General features: G+C 30.0%; 1 protein-coding gene across 3 annotated transcripts in view; it reads left to right on the plus strand.

Annotated features, from left to right (window-relative positions):
* The first annotated feature begins 2604 nt into the window (after window positions 1-2604).
* Window positions 2605-18467, plus strand: part of LOC140439716 (uncharacterized) — a 241028-nt gene continuing 225165 nt past the window's right edge. Inside the window, exons 1-3 of one of the 3 annotated variants that reach the window (XM_072529814.1) lie at window positions 2644-2779; window positions 7767-7896; window positions 10972-11228. In XM_072529814.1, coding sequence (XP_072385915.1) covers window positions 2778-2779; window positions 7767-7896; window positions 10972-11228 — 389 coding nt within the window. In that variant the 5' untranslated portion in view covers window positions 2644-2777. Of the gene's footprint in view, window positions 2780-7766; window positions 7897-10971; window positions 11229-18467 lie in introns of all 3 variants that reach the window. The other 2 variants (XM_072529815.1, XM_072529813.1) reach the window with 2 other exon arrangements.

The raw sequence follows: 18467 nt of genomic DNA on the forward strand, positions 1-18467 counted from the left end.
CCGAGGTGTTGAACCGGGTTTATGTCTTAGCGCTGTGAAAAAAGATTACTATTTATTAGTATTTAATATTTAGTATTAGTATTTAGTATAAGCATTTAGTATTATTTGTATATTTCTTATTTGTAAATTAATTTAAGTTGGTTAGGGCCCTGAATAAAGAGTTTAAATAGTGGTCGATTTAATGTTTTCACTTCCTTTTTGTGTTTTTTTATTTTTATTTAACAATGTCTATATGTATGTGCGTGCATAAGTGTGTATATGTGCGCATATGTATATAGTATCTGTATATTTAATATTGTAGCAAACAGTATTTATTATATATCGTGGCTGAATGGATCAATAATCCAAAGCCATTAAAAAAAAATTGCACCACAAAACACATTATTAATATGCATAATAAGAATCTTAACTTCATTCAAATCCACTTTGTGTTTAGTGTTAATAGCATGCTGGGATTAATTCTTGGCAATGAACGCAATCTCGTTAAAAGGCAGTTTTGGAAATGTGTTCAATACTTAAACACCCTAACGCTCTTAATAAGAGAACGGACATTAGTAACTTGAGCCAAATTTATCATGCATTAATATTGCAGAATTAGGCTTAATATGGTGTTTACTCTAAAATTACCCCCTAAGGTGTATATTCTTTTATATTTTCATATTAAATAATTTCAAATAAAAATAAAATAAAATATTTTCTTACTTTATTTAACTTAGATTCATTCAACTTACATTTTATTGATTATTTTGTTAATGTTACATTTACATATGTGAAATAATTGTTTCTGATCCAATAGTTTAATAAAATTTTGTAATTAAAATAGATTAATAGAATCTTCATTAGTCTCAGTTCCAAATGTTATGAACCTTGGATTGTTGGAAGTTGAATTAATTTTCACCTGTTGGCTAGCTATTCAGCCACAACGTAGACTATTTAAATACGCCTTGCTGTTCTGTCATATTTTGACCTCAAGGCCACTGTCTTTTCTCGTTGGTTGGCGTGGTTTCTATTTGTTGCTCTCATTTAACCCATGATACTATAATTAACAAGATAGGATCTTCCCGTAGCACAAAATCGGTCGTGTTTGCGCATACCGTCATTGGAGAGTAGAATTTGAATTCTTGTTAAAGTTAAATGGGATTTTTATGCATTCTGTGATGAAATTATTTAATTAGCAAAATAATAATATTAAATAAAGGTTTAATAACTACAATAATCGTACACAAAAGGATATCTCCAAACTATTTTTAATAAAGATTATTTATTGTTACATACAAAAATCTGACATTATGCGCAATATCTTATCTTCTTAATCATAGTATCATGATTTAACCGGCAGCAACTAAGAAGCTTAAGAGTGGTAACCTTATATATTTTTTTTAAATATCACTATAATTCAATCTTAATCAATTTAATAATGTTACCTAAAGTTAAAATTAAATTTAACTAATAATATACTGTTGGAAGTGCATCTTATGATCTTTTTAGTTCTCTGCAAATTAATGTTTTTTACTTTAGTTTTTTACACATTTTTTATATACATATACAATTACCACATGGTCTTTTGCTGTGCTAAGTTTGAGTTAATTTGTAAACTGTATTTAATTCCAATTAATTGTTTACATTGACTTAGCATGACTGCTACATATCTTTTAGAGGTAACACACTTATAATAACTTTTCTATGGATGTTTGGTTTTTATATTGTTCTTTTTAGATAAACTGAAGATGCTTTCTGATTAGAAAGCGAAACGTTCAATAAATAGATGAAGTAGCCACCTTCTTTGTCGTTTTTTTTCTCCACTTTGGACGAAAAACCCACCACTCTTCGAGTGTTCCTTAATTTATATTGGATTGACGGTCGTACTCCTTTATATATATATATATATATATATATATATATATATATATATATATATATATATATATATACAAATTATTATATAATATATTAAAAAAAATTTTATGTTGTTTTAGTAAATTGATTTATAAAATTACGATTTATATATTTTAAAGTAAAAAATAGTCGTACTCGAGTATACAACTTTAATAAAAGTGGAAAATTTGGACAAGGATGTATAAAAAAATGTACGGTTCTGTCGTAACTTATGTATCACAAATTTCTCAATCCGAGTTGTGTTTCCGTTTAAAATAAGGCGATCGCGTGCTGACAAACCTCAAAGGCTGCATCTGAGAGTGCCGAATGAATATATATTCTTTATCTATGATTGCAACAGATCTTTACGATCATTTTTAACGTCCTTAACCATGGCCGTCTTTAAAAAAGACGGCCATACCACAGAATAAAGTTGCAATCTGGCAACTACTGATTTGACGATTGCCAACTCTATCGACTAAATTCATTGTACCATGATCCCCTAATATATCAAACGGAAATCGCCAAAAAAAATTTCTAATAATTAACTGCAATTAATCTCCAAAAAAAAAAACAAATATTTAGTCATTCTTGTTTTATATAAATCAAAAATTGCAGAATTCCTAACATAATATAAATGAAATGTACTTTTCGAGAGCTTTATCTTTTTGTATATATTATGAAGAATACAGCATCTACATTATAAAAAACATGCCAACACTGCTAAACCAAATTTTTTTGTTCCATGATTGACATTTGCGGCTATGATCAGCCTGTACTTTCGGTAAAACAAAAAACAAAACTCAAAACACAAGTTTTTGAAAAAAAATTGAGAATCGAGGTTGGTTATACTCTATGTGTTCACTTTAAGGTGTTTTTCAGCAAATTCAACATAATTATAAATGTAAGTAATATGTGACAAAGAATCTACAGATCCAGTAATTTATTGAATTTCCTGTTAAATATCATTTGCTTTCTAAAATTATTCTTTAATTCAAAAAATAAATAAATTGCTTAAGTGCAAACTGTTAAGATAATTCGATTGATATCAGATATACAAAATATAGGTGAATTATAAATATAGTAATTAGTAATTACAGTTACTAAACTAATAATAGATGAGTGGAACACAGAAGAAATTCCAGGAGACTAAAAAGCAAGTATATGCCCAATCCACAAGAAGGGACTCAAGTTCAGTTGTAAAAACTAAATAGGCATATTTTTACTAAACAAGGAAACTAAATTCCTGCACTTGGTTGCATACAATGTATCACAAAATTTGTTTAAAAATTCCTTTATAAAAGGTATAATAATAAAAACCCTATTGGCTACATTACAGAAAGTTTTCAGAATAACTATTCCATTATCAGTGCTATCTGGATGTATATATTTAAAGCCACTAAATGCATTAGTAAAACCCTTTAAATGTTATATGCTTAACTTTGAGTTACATTTTTGATAATTAAAAATTAGGATGTTTTAGTTGCTATCAACAAGTCCTCACAGACACTTCATCTAAGGACTTGCAACCCCAGTGGAGTCTTACATTGCCATGTAATCAATTCCTGTTGTAACTTAAACATCCTAATTTTTAAGTATCAAAAATGTAACTCATAGTAATTACTATTTAAATGGGAATAAGCCATAATTAAAGGTTAAAGTAAGTTTATTGACATTTCGATTTCCCCTTTTGGAAATCATTCTCAAAATACAAACATTAGTAAATTAAACAAATTTTGTTTTTTGTTAAGTACTTGGTGAAAAAATTCTTCTAATAATTTAATTTTATCTGACTCATTTATATTGACAATTCATTCATACATTATACATTTTAAAGTAGATGAATTTAAAATGTTATTGCCAATATTGTTGAGTTGCGCTCCTGGGACGACTTTACTTGTAAGATAGTTCATTCGATTACATGAAATCAATTTTATTTATTTATTTATTTAGACATATGACAAACACTATAGACTAATAGTAATTACATGTAAAGTGTTGACAAAAAGACAAAAAAAAATACAATAAATGAATGAAAGAAACGAACATTAATAATACAATAAGAAAAAAATACAATAATCCCCTTAAATCTAGTGCTGATGAGCAAGCAATGTCTTTAGTTCACAGCTTTTTACATTGAATATATCCACATGAGTCAGTCTATTAAATACTTCATTACAAATTATTAAATTATTGTTTATTGGTGATATGTTTCTATAGTAATTTGTAAAGAATAGATCTAGGTTAGTTATCCTTAATCTACTCTTGGGTATTCTAAAGTAAATAAACTCAATTAAACCACAGTGTGTGTACTTAATACTGTTAACAATCAAGTATATGAACATAATGTCCTGACTGTTTCTTCTAGTTGGAAGTGACTGCAACTGAAATGACTAACATTAACCTGTATGAGAGCACATAAGTATGGGTATTTCTTATTTTTCCTTACATATAGAAATCTTAAAAATCGTTTTTGCACTTTTTCAATCATTTCTGAGTTTGAAAATTCAGTAGGAGATCAGATGATTGAAGCATATTCCATATGTGGTCTCACCAGGGCATTATAGAGTTTTATAATTCTGCTTATTCTGAAATTTTTGCTATTTGTACTGACAAAACCCAAAGCACAATAAGCTCTGTTAGTTATTTCATAAAAGTGTATATTGAACTTCATGTTGATTTGGAATTTAACTCTAAGATCCTTCATAACACTCACTCTCTCAATTCGATCATCATTAATATAATAATCTTCAATAACACTATTGAGTTTTCGAGTATATGAAACTACTGCACACTTTTTAACATTAAGAGTCATTTGTCAAATTTGTCATTTTTTGTTTAACTTGAGAATATCCGCCAGAAAAAATCATAGCATGTAATTCGTCTTTAAAAAGACAACCACATACCATGATTACAGTAAAATTCTCTTGTTAGTGAGTCCATAGTAAATCAGGAGGGAAAAAACCTCATAATACTATCCCAACATGGTAAGTATTTGGTCTTACATTTAGTTTACTTTCAATAAACACCAAATTCTGATTTTATATGTTTGTTATTTAAAAACGATGAATGATGTATCCTGGATATGTTACTGATTTACTAATACTGGTATTTTCCTTTTAATAACTTCCTCTTTTAATATGGGCAACCAGATCGTACTACATTCTGCTGAGAAATTTGGACACAATTGATCTCATTTAGCATAATTAGGGCTGCTTCTTTGATTTTTCTCTTTTTACCATCCGTTTCTTTTAGGACTATACTTAAATCATTCCATTGAACCCTATGTTCATTATCCCAAGCCTGTTTACATATTTGAGATCTATCAAATTCTCTCTTTTTAGTATAAGATTGATGTTCACTTATTCTAACATTTAATGGCCTTAATGTTTTACATAAATAAAACTGATCATATTCACAAGGTATTTTATAAATAAAATTCATTGTCCTTTCTAGTTCATTGTTAGAATTGGTTTTAGACAAAATAGATCTCAATGTGTTTGTTGTTTTGAATTTATTTCCCATTCTTTTAAGTTTTTCTGACAATACTTCTATGTGTGGTATTAATATTTTCCTCGTATTATTCCTTGTGTCTGCTGTAGGATCTCGTTTCAAGTTGTTCTGTTCTATTAGGTCGATTGTTGAAAATTCCTTATTTATAAATGATAAAGGATAATCATTTTTTAATAAAACAGATGTTAACAAATGTTTTTCCTCCAAAAACGAATTTTCGTTAGAACAAGCAATTTTGGCTTTATCATATAAGGATTTAATGATTCTTTTTAATAGTAATATTGTGATTTGATTTGAATATTTAAATATCTGTTGGTGTGTGTTGGTTTTCTATACACCTTAGTCTCATATCCAGTATCGTTCTTAGAGATTAAAACATCCAGGAAAGGTAGTGTGTTATTATATTCCTTTCCTTCCATTTCGTTATGGAGTACCTCTTCTTCTTCTTCTTTTGGCATCATAACCCTGGATGGGTCTTTGCCTGTCTGGCTATGTCCTTCCATTCAGATCTCTCTTGTGCCCTTCTTCTCCATTGTCTTATGTTCATTGTTTTCAGGTCGTCTTCCACGTCATCCAACCATCTCGTTCTGGGCCTTCCTTTTTTTCGCCTTCCTATGGGCTTCCATTGTAACATTTTCTTAGTTGTTTTTGCATCGCTTTGTCTCTGCAACTCTACATGTCCCAGCCATGACAATTTTTGACTTTTCACAAATCTTACAATCTCATAACCTTCATTTAACTCATTAACCTCGTCGTTTCTCCTGATTCTCCATGTGCCATCTTCCTCTTGTACCGGGCCATATACTTTCCTCAGTATTTTTCTCTCGAATGTCCTGAGTTGGGCTTCATCTTTTTTCGTCATTACCCAAGTTTCACATCCATAGGTTACTACGGGTCTAATCAGTGTTCTGTAGATAGTCATTTTGGTTCTTTTGTCTAATAATTTCGATGTCATCAATCTTTTATTAGCATAGTATGTATGTTATGGAGTACCTAAAATTCATAAAACGAATATACCACTTAGCATTTGTAGTACCATGAATTCTCCTTGTAGTGAACTATCAAAATTTTTATTAAATAATATACAACCATTTGCAAATAAAAATGACACATCAATTCAATTCAATCAAATATTGAATTTAATTCAAATAATATTTTGGTAAGTTTTGACATAAATCATCAGACGTCATGGCATATGGTTGTCTTTTTAAAGACGAATTACATGCTATGATTTTTTCTGACGGACATTCTCAAGTTAAAGTTGATTTCATGTAATCAAATGAACTATCTTACAAGTAAAGTCATCCCAGGAGCACAACTCAACAATATTGGCAATATCATTTTAAAGTTGTCTACTTTAAAATGTATAATGTATGTCTGAATTGTCAATATAAATGAGTCAGATAAAATTAAATTATTAGAAGAATTTTTTCACCAAAAAAACAAAATTTGTTTAATTTACTAATGTTTGTATTTTGAGAATGATTTCCAAAGTGTAAATTAAAACGTCAATAAACTTACTTTAACCTTTAATTGTGGCTTTTTCCCATTTAAATAGTAATTTCTTTAAAATGTCATAAGTAAATAGCTTCAGAACAATATGTAACTCAAAGTTAAGTAATTGTATACCATTTAAAGGGTTTTTAGCCATGTATTAAGTGGGTTCAAACATGCACGTCCAGATAGCACTGAGGATGGAATAGTTATTCCCAAAACATTCTGTGATGGAGCCTGATAGGGCTTTTATAAAGGAATTTTTAAATAAATTTTTCTTACTCATTATAAAGTCCAGAATTTCACCAATACATGAAATTAATAGTTTTTATTTAATTTTTTTATTTTGACTGTATTTACTTGGTCGTTTTGACAGATCGTGTATGATTGTTTAAGTTTGTTGTTTTTGGAATATTTGTAGTTTTATAATACTTTTATAGAAGCTGTAATATTATATTGTGATAGTGTGAATAGTAGTGAATAATAATGTTTTTTTGTTCTCAACATAGTTGTAGTAACAGAAGCAATGTTAATAAAAAATCTTCAGGAATAACGTTACACCGGTTAGTATACAAATATGTAAACAAAGTAATGGCCCGTACTTTAGAGAATAAATTAATAGTATTCATAAAAAAATTTACAGTAACTTAGAAAAGTTTCTCGATTAATGTTTCAGTCATTATTGAATATTTTTAAAAGTTTCCCAAATAGCAATTAAAACATCCACTTCCAATAAAATATAAGTAATGGATACACAGAATATAAAGATACTAACAAACAATTTGTAAGCTGTTTATAATATTTTTTAGTTCAATAATCATATTTTTTATTTAAAATATAAATTTGTTATTAATACTTAGTGATGCATATAATTGTATTTTTAGGTTTCCAAAAAAACCAAATAAATATAGTGTTTTATGTTCAAAACATTTTTTAGAAAAAGATATTGAAAGAACTTCACTTTCTTCTATTCCTTTGAAAGAGCCTGCTGTTCCAATAGCTTATATCAAACAGGTAATATTTTCTTATTAACTACTGCAACATCATTATTTTTATTTCTACACAGTATTTTCATTGTGATATTCGGCAGATATTCAATTTTGTTTGTTTAATAATAACTTTTCTAACTTTGTTAATTGAACTAAATTTTTAAGTGTCAGTTAATTTATCAAATATATAAGTGGTAAAACAAACGTATTTCTTTTATTTCATACCTTATATTCATTTTACCCTTTAAAATATTATTTATATTATAATCTCTTTCAGAGACAACTTGTTATTTGACTGTGTTAATTTATCTTTATGTATAATATATAGTGTTTTTAGTGTTTACCGCGGGATAAATAAATCATAGTTTATTAAAAATGTATTGCACCTGTTTAGATTATGATTAAATCTTCTGAATAACTAGTCATATTTGTATAGTAGTTTTAATATTATTGAGTCTGGCCCTGATCCCACCACCATATTGGTATGATCGTTAGCCACACCTACTGACGCCGTTTTTAATACACACGTTAATATGCTCATAGCTTCTCCATAGATTCTAACTTGATGGTTTTAAGATTACTGCAACACACTAAAATACATAAGAAAACATTTTAATACAAAATTATATATTCTAAATTTTAAACTTACCTCTTTTAGAGCATTAATAGTAAAAACGTCCCGCCATTATTTCTTGTTCAAAATAATTTATCTTATATGAAGTATTCCCATATCAGTTGCGTACAATTGTCTAATCTATTTAATTAAAATTATTATTTTATGGAATATTAGATTTAAACCGCAGAATTTGCACGGCCAACAGATGCTATTTTGGGCTCAATCTCCTCCTTAAATCCACAATTATATCGAGAAATACAAAAATAAAACTCTTCAAAACAATAATACGTCCAGTCCTAACATATGGTTCAGAGACCAGGACGATACAACTTCGAAATTTATAGAATATACCAGAAATCTGATATTTTAAAACATTAAGATAGGACGTCTGAGGTGGATAGGACATGTAATGCAGATGGAACAAAATGACCCAGCTAGAAAAACATTCCTTGATAGACCCATTGGTCAGAGAAGACATAAGAAATATGGGAATACGTGCTTGGCGGAGAACGGCGATGGATAGGGACGACTGGAGAGAAATTCTTAAGGAGGCTAGGACCCACGCAGGGTTGTAAAGCCAGAATTTTTAGTTAACTTTTTACTAAATTTTGAAATGTTCCATTTTGCTGAAACTTTTCATCCATATAATCTTGTAATAACAACTAAAAGCATTCCTGAATTATTTTTGAAATATTTAATAATAACTTTTCATGAATAGTCTATGTGAAAGTTTTTACGCTGTGTGGGTACTATTTATAATTTTTACTAAATTTTGAAATGTTCCATTTTTCTGAAACTTTTCATCCATATAATCTTGTAATAACAACTAAAAGCATTCCTGAATTATTTTTGAAATATTTAATAATAACTTTTCATGAATAGTCTATGTGAAAGTTTTTACGCTGTGTGGGTACTATTTATAATCTTGCTTTAAAATAACAACTAAGTACTAGTAAAACATAATTTTCACAAAGAGAATTTTAATTGTATTATTTGTAGATTTGTACATATTTAAATTAAAAATTTGAATCAGAATATTTTTTCTAAAAAGATTCAGTTATTAAGAGTTAAAATAACATTTTATTTTCTTCAAAAAATGTTATACAACGCAAAAATTTAATGCTATACTATGACCAAGCGCCATCTACATATGAAAATATAAGTAAAGTTGCGTTTGTTGCCCCAGTCTTTCATATTTTAGAAGCAGTAATAGCGCTGACATGACTGCTCTCTAGTACAAATAAGGAACTAAAATCTTGATCAACTTCTGCTTTTTTATATAACATGTGTATATCCTTTGTTGAGACTAAAAATGACAGTGAAAGCTCCTTCTATATAAGTTTAATCCAATTTTTTTTTAATTTAAGTAAATTTTAGTAAATTGCATAACTTAAGAAAATTATGCAATTAAGTATATTACATCCTTATTAAGTAACTATGCTGCAATTTTATCCACAAGGACTTACATTAATTCAAGGAAAATATGGTGAAATATCTTTTTCTTTTTGGCACATGCTTAAGGGTGAACTATAAAAAAATTAAAAGGATACATTCAACCATGAATGACATACTTTTAGTTTAAATCTAAAAGATCATAGCTAAACATTCAATAATAATGAAAGCAGTATTACATAAATAGATAGGAAGGTTCAAGAATGGTTGTCAGAATATGAAAAACATATTTGAACAATGTAAAAGCTGGTTGAATTACATTTTGTATAGAGTTGCACCAAATGTTGGAACTTACAGTTTCCATTTTGATTGTTATTGCACTTTAAGAATTTTCTTGAACTAACAAACCATTAAAAGTAAATGAAATCAAATAGTAATAAAAAATGCAATAGCGTTTATTATCTTCTTCTAATCATTTTATTTAATCAATAAGATATTATATTACTTGGTTGGTAATAGTATCATTCACAATGTTCCCAAATTTGCTTAGATATGTCATGTATTACCAGCAACTTATTACTACTGATTTTTTATTTATACTGATAATTTTATAGCTGAATTAAAGAATTTTCTAGACTAAAGGTAGTTTGGAATTGTTTTACAACACCAAAATAAAATTTTGTCATTGATATGAAAATGTTTTAATCAATATGAAATTGTTCTGAAGCTATTTTCTTGTGACATCTTAAAGTAATTACTATTTTAATGGGAATAAGCCACAATTGCAGTTTAAAATAAGTTTATTGACGTTTCAATTTCCACTTCGGAAATCCTTCTCAAAATACAAACATTTAATTCATTAATATTTGTATTTTGAGAACGATTTCCGAAGTGGAAATTGAAACGTCAATAAACTTAATTTAAACTTCAATTGTGGCTTATTCCCTTTAAAATAATAATTGCAATACGAGATTGTAATAATTTAACTGAATTAATACAATATGGATTCAAATCACATACATAGACTGCTTAAAATATAATTTGAAGTTTTGAAATGCTTTTTTACTTTAAATTGAAATGATTTATTTTTAGATGGAAATGGATCTTGACTTGGATGATATAAATTTTGGGGATAAAGTGAAAGACTTTCTTGCGCATAAGATTAATGAAATTAAAATTAAAAATGCCTGCATTCTGAAGAAAATCGATGAGAGAAAAGCTTATATAACACAAATATTGGAGTTAAGTAACACATTGAAAACTAAAAATGATGTAATAACCTTCAGGTGGAAGAAATGTTTTAATAATAGCTATGTTATCTGCTATAGTATACTTCAGGATTTCACCAAGTAAGTGATTTGGTTTATTGGTATATTTCTTTATGGTCCATAATTTATATTCTGATACCCTTTATCCGATGGTCAGATTTAGACCTGTCGACATCCGTTCCAAGACTACCTGTCTTTATACCAGTACCTTTCAAACTACACATTTTTCAGTTATTCATACAAGTTATTGCCCAACTCTTTGGTGTTTTGGATGCAAGTTCTAGCAAAGAGACAGGTTTTCAATTTTTTTTTGTTCTCTGGACATACTTGTTCAGCGATTGCTAAGACAATCTCGTAGAAGTTAAATGTCTGTGAATTGACGCCCACGCTTCACAAGTATTTATGCTTCTCTGAAGCTGGCACGAATACTTGATTCATTATTGTCTACCATCAGACAGTGGTTTAAAGATGTTTTGTTGATATTGAAGTGAGGGTTTCAAACTAGAAATTTTATTTTTTTCGGAAGTCTCCTTGAATACAGGCAAATTTAGCTTTATGCTGAGTATCGTACTGTCGCCTTAGGTTATATTCCTTTACTAGAGAAGTATATTTTTGACAAATCAAGCATAACAGTTTTCCATTGCACTCAATAAAAAACATCAATATGTCCCTTCTTCGTCGAAAACTCATTTTCTTCTAAAACCTTCCTGTTTGTTGAAGCCTTGTTTAACGTGTTATTCTAAAAAAAATGAAGGTATAATTTCCGGAGTACTATCCCCGGCACTTAAGGCTTTATCCCCTGAAGTATATGAGCAACCGATAAATAAGTAGTAATAATTACACATTTAAAGGGTAAAATAATTAAATTTTTTAACGTACCACACACCGCGTTTTCGTCCTCGGAGGACCAAAAGAAACGATAGCAGTTAAAGTATATATGTTACCCGAACAGCTATTAACAATAAACTGAGCGAGCAGGAGTGAGGAAGCGCAGTGTGGTGACTAGAATAGGGGATGCAATGTGCGTGCAATGGATATCATGATCATCGGGACAACATAGCGCCTGATTTTTGACCACTTCGCGTTCACAACGCACATTCTCAAACAAAATAAATGCAATATCGCGTCACAGTCTTAACAGTTCTGCTTAGTCTGTAATCGCTTGAACTAAATCTCCGGCTTCCTTGGACGTAAAATACTACAATAAAAATGTGTGGTATGTCCCACAGATTTTTGAAAATACGCATTTGGAATTAGTTCGATGCTAAATGTGATATTACAGAGAATATTGGAAAACACAAAAGTAGATTTGTTTTAATAACTTTTTATAGCCTTAACTTTTTAAATTTAATATCTCATCAATTTAAAACCATAATGTATTGAAAACCTTTGCAGATAAATCTTATGTAGGTAACATTCTCTTAGGAGTTTACATCGAAATCGAATTTCTAAATAAAGAGTGTTCACAAATGATACGCCATTTTTTTAAACTTCAAACTAGTGAGTCAATAATTTTAAATGAAACACCTTGTATTTTATAATTTTAATGAAAAAATAAATCAATTGTCTTTCAAATAATATTAGGATTCCCTATACCTAAAGTTAATACTTTTGGAGATAATTGTGGTTTAATGTTAAAGGTAAGATATTTATTGTTTTATTTTAGCAGGCCGTGTATGAAAATCTCATAATTGTCATTATTTGTGATTGGCACTTTTACAAAGTGATAGAAATGGTTCGTTTAAAATTAAACAATGAAGATTGCGTAAATTTACTCATAATATATTGATATATCTTGCACCTAAAAAAAGTAGTTTAAGGAATCATCATAAAAGTGGACAGCTGCAACCTGGTTGTCTCTTATCGCACAAAAGACATTAAACTCTCATCGCTCCTAAGACCTCTTGTTAAATGTTGATTTATTTCGCTCGAGTAATGCGAATTGTGCCACTTAAACATTCCGCTTGTAAATTTTGATTCGTCTCATCATATAATATTCTTTGTAAGAATATGAATGAAATTTTTGTTTTTTTATAATTCGCTGAACAACTTAATGACGCTTCGGGATAAGCTGCATAGCAACCAAGAACATTAATTGTATTATCATTAATATCAACAATAGGCTTCGCTTTGTTAAATTTTTGTTGTGTAACAACCAAAATGTATTAAATTTTTAAGTAATCTCTTCACGATGTCACAGGTAGTTTGTGGACGGTTTGGATATTTTAGCAAATAATACACATAATTTTAGTAACATCTCTTTTACATTCACCATGTATTAAAAGAATTTACGCATTCTTTATTGTTTCATTTTAAACGAGCCATTTCTATCACTTTGCAAAAGTGCCAATAATAACAAATAATGACAAATATGAAATATTCTTACCCTGCCTGCTGAAATAAAACAATAAATATCTTATCTTTAACATTAAACCCAAATTATCTCCAAAAGTATTAACTTTAGGCAAAGAGAACCTTAATAGTATTTGAAAGACAACTGATTTATTTTGTTATTAAAATTATTAAATACAGTGTTCTATTTAAAATTATTCTCTTACTGTACCTAGTTTGAAGTTTAAAGAAATGTCTTATCATTTGTGAACACTCTGTGTTTATAAATTCGATTTTGATGTAAATTACTGAAAAAATTTTAGTAGTATAGCAAGCGGGGTACAAACTCACTCTGATAACCTGTCCATCAGGGTCTCCGATGGGTGAACGTATCGATGGCCTAGTTTGATCTTGGGGTGTACAAGAAGTACAAAAAGTAATCGTCAATGACCAGAGGGTTGTAAGAAGTGGTCGCTTATCGCTAGATCTCTTCTTCTTTCCCGAAGAAGTGATCGACAATGACCAGAAGGTCGTACGAAGTGGTCGCTTATCTTTAGATCTTTTCTTCTCAGCTGAAGAATTGTCACGTTACCTGTATGTTTTACACCTGTCTGTTCTTTGTCTAATCTGTCCTGAAGAAGTAAAAGAAGCGGTCGACAATGACGAGAGAAGGGTGTCTTTAGTGGAACGGACCACCCTGTATGTGGAGTGCAAAACTCATCGCATATCTTTCGATCTCGTCTTCTTTTCGTTAAATTTTTACAGGATGATCGAAATAAATTTTGTACTGAGACTTAAAAAAATTGTGTGAGTTAAAAAATAAATTGTACGCACTTGCCTAACCTTATCTGTCTAGCCTAGCCTAGTCTAGTCTGTGTACTCTTACAAATTGTAGAGAAATAGCTTTTTTCTTAAAGTATATTTATATATGCAGAGAAATTTTGTCAGTCAGTAATCAAAATCTGTCTTGAGGTGTACACGCTATAACCGGAAAATTTTTATACAAGACTAGCAACTTTTACGAATTGGAAGGGGAACAAATCTGAAACTGAGTTAGCTGTGGATTTTACTATCTTCAATTCGATGATAGAGTTCAATGTTTTAAATGTGGTATAGAGATTTATAAATGGGAAACAAATGACAACGTAATTGAAGAACACAAAAATATAGTGCTGCTTGTGATTTTGTAGAATCAATGTATCGTGTTTTTAAAATAATAAACAACAATAACATCAAACAAACTTTGAATTTTGGAGTTTGGGTTTAGCAGCCAAAGCGAACACACGTGCAGACAACGACATCGACGAAAATAAATTCGCATATCGGACCTTTTCACGGTGTCGGAAGTCAAATAATAAATACAAGTGATTAAAGTAAAATATAGATAATAAGTGTTTATAAAAAAGAACTTTCGATTCGTCTACATTGAAAAAAAAAAACGTAATTTAATTAAAATAGTGAAAGTAGCATTGATAAATAAATTAGGTTTCGGCAAAGTGACAAAAAGATGAGAAATATTTATCGGTTGGTTTTTAAGATCATTAGCCAGATAATTAAGTAAACAATACAACAGGATATCGTAAGTAAGCAGAATTTTAGTTTTAATAGTAATAATAATAGCTTTGATACAAACAATATAAACATATAGTCAGGGCCGGCTTCTGAGTTTTAGGAATAAAAGTGTTGGAGTATTGGACGCAGCCAGCGCGGGTGTGGGCGGAAATTTGAATTGAGTAGAGTTTTCGCACAACTGCACCCGTGACGCAGTGACTAATAACCCTAGCACAGAAAATTACTATAAATAAAGAACAATGAATTCAGATGAGGAGTTAACTGATGAAGGAAAAAGGAGGAGAGAAGATGATGAATATTACTCCAGGAGATCAAAAAAAAACACCGAGAACCCCACAAAAAAGAGAAGAAGAAAACACAAGTGGAATCGACCAAATGATGAAAATGATGAAAGAATTAGCAATGGATGTAAAAGACATAAAAAAAGAACAATATAGATCACGAGACGAAATTACGCAACTAAAGAGGGAAATTACAGAACTAAAAGATCAACAAAGCGACTACAAAGATGAAATAAGAAAGATGCGAGAAACAAACGAAAAAGCTATTAAACAAATAGGCCAATTAGAGAAAGAAATTACCGCAGCAAACGAAAAAATAGAGAAACTGGAGAGAGAAAAAAAGAGGAAAAATGTAGTAATACAAGGACTAAACATTGACACAAATGATCAAAAACTATTGCGAGAGGCCGTAGAGAACTTTCTAGAAAAAGAACTACAAGTGTCAGTAGATGTAAATGGAGCGAGAAAAATAGGAGAAAATACTACCTTAGTAGAACTTAACAGCGTGAAGAACAAAATTGAAGTAATGAAAAATAAAAATAAACTAAAAAACAAAACAGACGAGCGAATCTACATAAATGATGATATGTCAAAGGAGGAAAGAATTATCCAGAAAGAATTAAGAAGTAAGGCTATGGCAGAGAGATATAATGGAAAAAATGTAAAAATAGGATTCCAGAAGCTAATCATAAATGGAGAGATATGGACATGGAATAACAGCCAACGACAATTAGTAAAAGATAAAAATGTAAAACCAAAAAACTAACAGCAAAATTTAAACAGGCTAAAATAACGAAGACGACTTGGCAAGATAAAGGTACAAGAGATGAACAAAATGTAGAGATCATTACTGGAAACAAAGTAATAAACGAATGCATATTAGTAGGGACATGGAATGTAAGAGGAACGTACGAGGAAGGAAAACTAAAACACATAATCGACGAATGCAAAAAATACAAGTTCGAAATAGTAGCACTACAAGAAACAAAACAATTAGGGCAAAACTCAATGGAAATAAACGACTATTTATTTTTCAACAGCGGGGGAGAAAATAGAATGTTAGGCACAGGCTTTGTGGTAAATAAAAAGCTGAAAGATCTAATCGTTGACTTCAAACCAATTTCAGAGAGAATATGTGTATTAAGAATAAGAGGAAAATACCAAAAAATAACATTTATAAATATACATGCACCGACTGAAGACAAAAGTATAGAAATAAAAGAAGACTTTTATAATCAAATAGATACAGTATTCGAAAATATCCCCAAATACGATGTAAAAATAGTGCTAGGTGATAGTAATGCAAAAATAGGAAAAGAAGAAATATATGTACCCACCATAGGAAAATACAGCTTGCATGAAACAACGAACGAAAATGGTCACTTCCTAATTGATTTCTCGAAAGAAAGAAATATGATCATTATGAGCACATACTTCCAACACAAAAGAATACACCAAGGAACGTGGAGATCACCGGATGGGAAAACCATAAACCAAATTGATCATGTGCTTGTCGAAAAAGATATGCAAACATGTATAAAGAACATAAGAACATACAGAGGTCCAGATGCAGATTCAGATCACTTTATAGTTGGAATACAAATGGAACAACTTATTCCAGTGCTTAGAAACTAGCGGAGGAAAAAGTATAAAGCAACTAAACCGGTGAGACTACTGACAGAAGAGAACAAAATAAATATGAAAGAATAGTCAGTAGAGGATTAGATAATATTGCAGAGTGTGGGGATATTGAACAAACATGGATGCAAATAAAAGTATGTATGACCAAAGCAGCTCAGGCCAGTAATAGAAATATAAAACACGAATACAAAGAATGGTTCGACGATGAATGTAAAATGGAACTAGATGAACGAAATAAATTAAGAATGAAAATGATGCAAGAAAAAACAACAAAGATAGAGAGAAAATACAATGAACAAAGGAAAAGAGCCAAAAGAATAATAAGATCTAAGAAAAGAAAATACAATGAAGATAAATTAAAATGTATAGAACAGAGCTATAAAAATAGAGAAATTAGAAACTTATATCAAGGGGTGAAAAATGAGAAAAAGGGGTACCAAGGAAAACCTGTACACTACAAAAACAAAAATAGAAGAAATTTAGTAAGTGACGAAGAAATATTGAGCAGATGGAAAGAATACTTTGAAGAACTTTTAAATGAAATTCCCACAACAGAATATGAAGAGGAAGAAGAAGTGTATGAAAATGTCGATCAAGAACGAATAGAGGAAAGACCACCTAACGAAAAAGAAATAAAAGAAATAATAGAGAAACTAAAGAATAATAAGAGCCCAGGAAGAAATGAAGTAACAGCTGAAATGTTTAAATATGGAGGACCAGTACTAATTAAGCATTTGGAAAAGTTGCTAAAAGACATATGGGAACAAGAAAAATTACCGAAGGAATGGACCGAAGCGACACTGTGCCCTTTTCACAAAAAAGGCGACAAAAGTTTATGCCACAATTACAGGGGAATAGCCCTACTAAATGTTGCATATAAAATACTTGCAGTATATATAAAAGACAAGCTATCTCAAAATATAGATAATGACATAGGGGAATATCAATGTGGATTCAGAAGAGGGCGCAGCACAGTGGATCAAATTTTCCTACTGCGCGAAATACAAGCAGAAAGCTACGAATATGGGAAAGATACAATGGCCCTATTCATCGACTTTAAACAAGCGTTCGATAGGATAAAGCTCAAAGAAATATACAAAGCACTACGTGAAATGGGAATTAGTGAAAAACTGATAAGAATGGTAAAAATGACACTCCGAAAAACAGAGAATAGGGTTAAAATAAATGGCGAAGAAACAGATAAGTTTGAGGTTAGTGAGGGGGTGCGACAAGGAGACCCACTGTCATCGCTGTTGTTCAGTATCGTCCTCGAAGTTACCATCAGAGAAGCTGGAATCAACAGGTCAGAACTTATATATCAAAGAAAACACCAATGCTTAGCATTCGCTGACGACATTGTACTGATAGCCAGAAGTAAGCAAGAATTAAAAGAAATAATAAAAAGATTAGAAATGAAAGCGAGAAAGAAAGGGATGTACATAAATGAAGAAAAGACCAAATATATGGAATGGACAGAAAGAGATTACCTACAAGA

The sequence above is a fragment of the Diabrotica undecimpunctata genome, chromosome 4, assembly GCF_040954645.1.
Source record: "Diabrotica undecimpunctata isolate CICGRU chromosome 4, icDiaUnde3, whole genome shotgun sequence".
Taxonomy (NCBI): domain Eukaryota; kingdom Metazoa; phylum Arthropoda; class Insecta; order Coleoptera; family Chrysomelidae; genus Diabrotica; species Diabrotica undecimpunctata.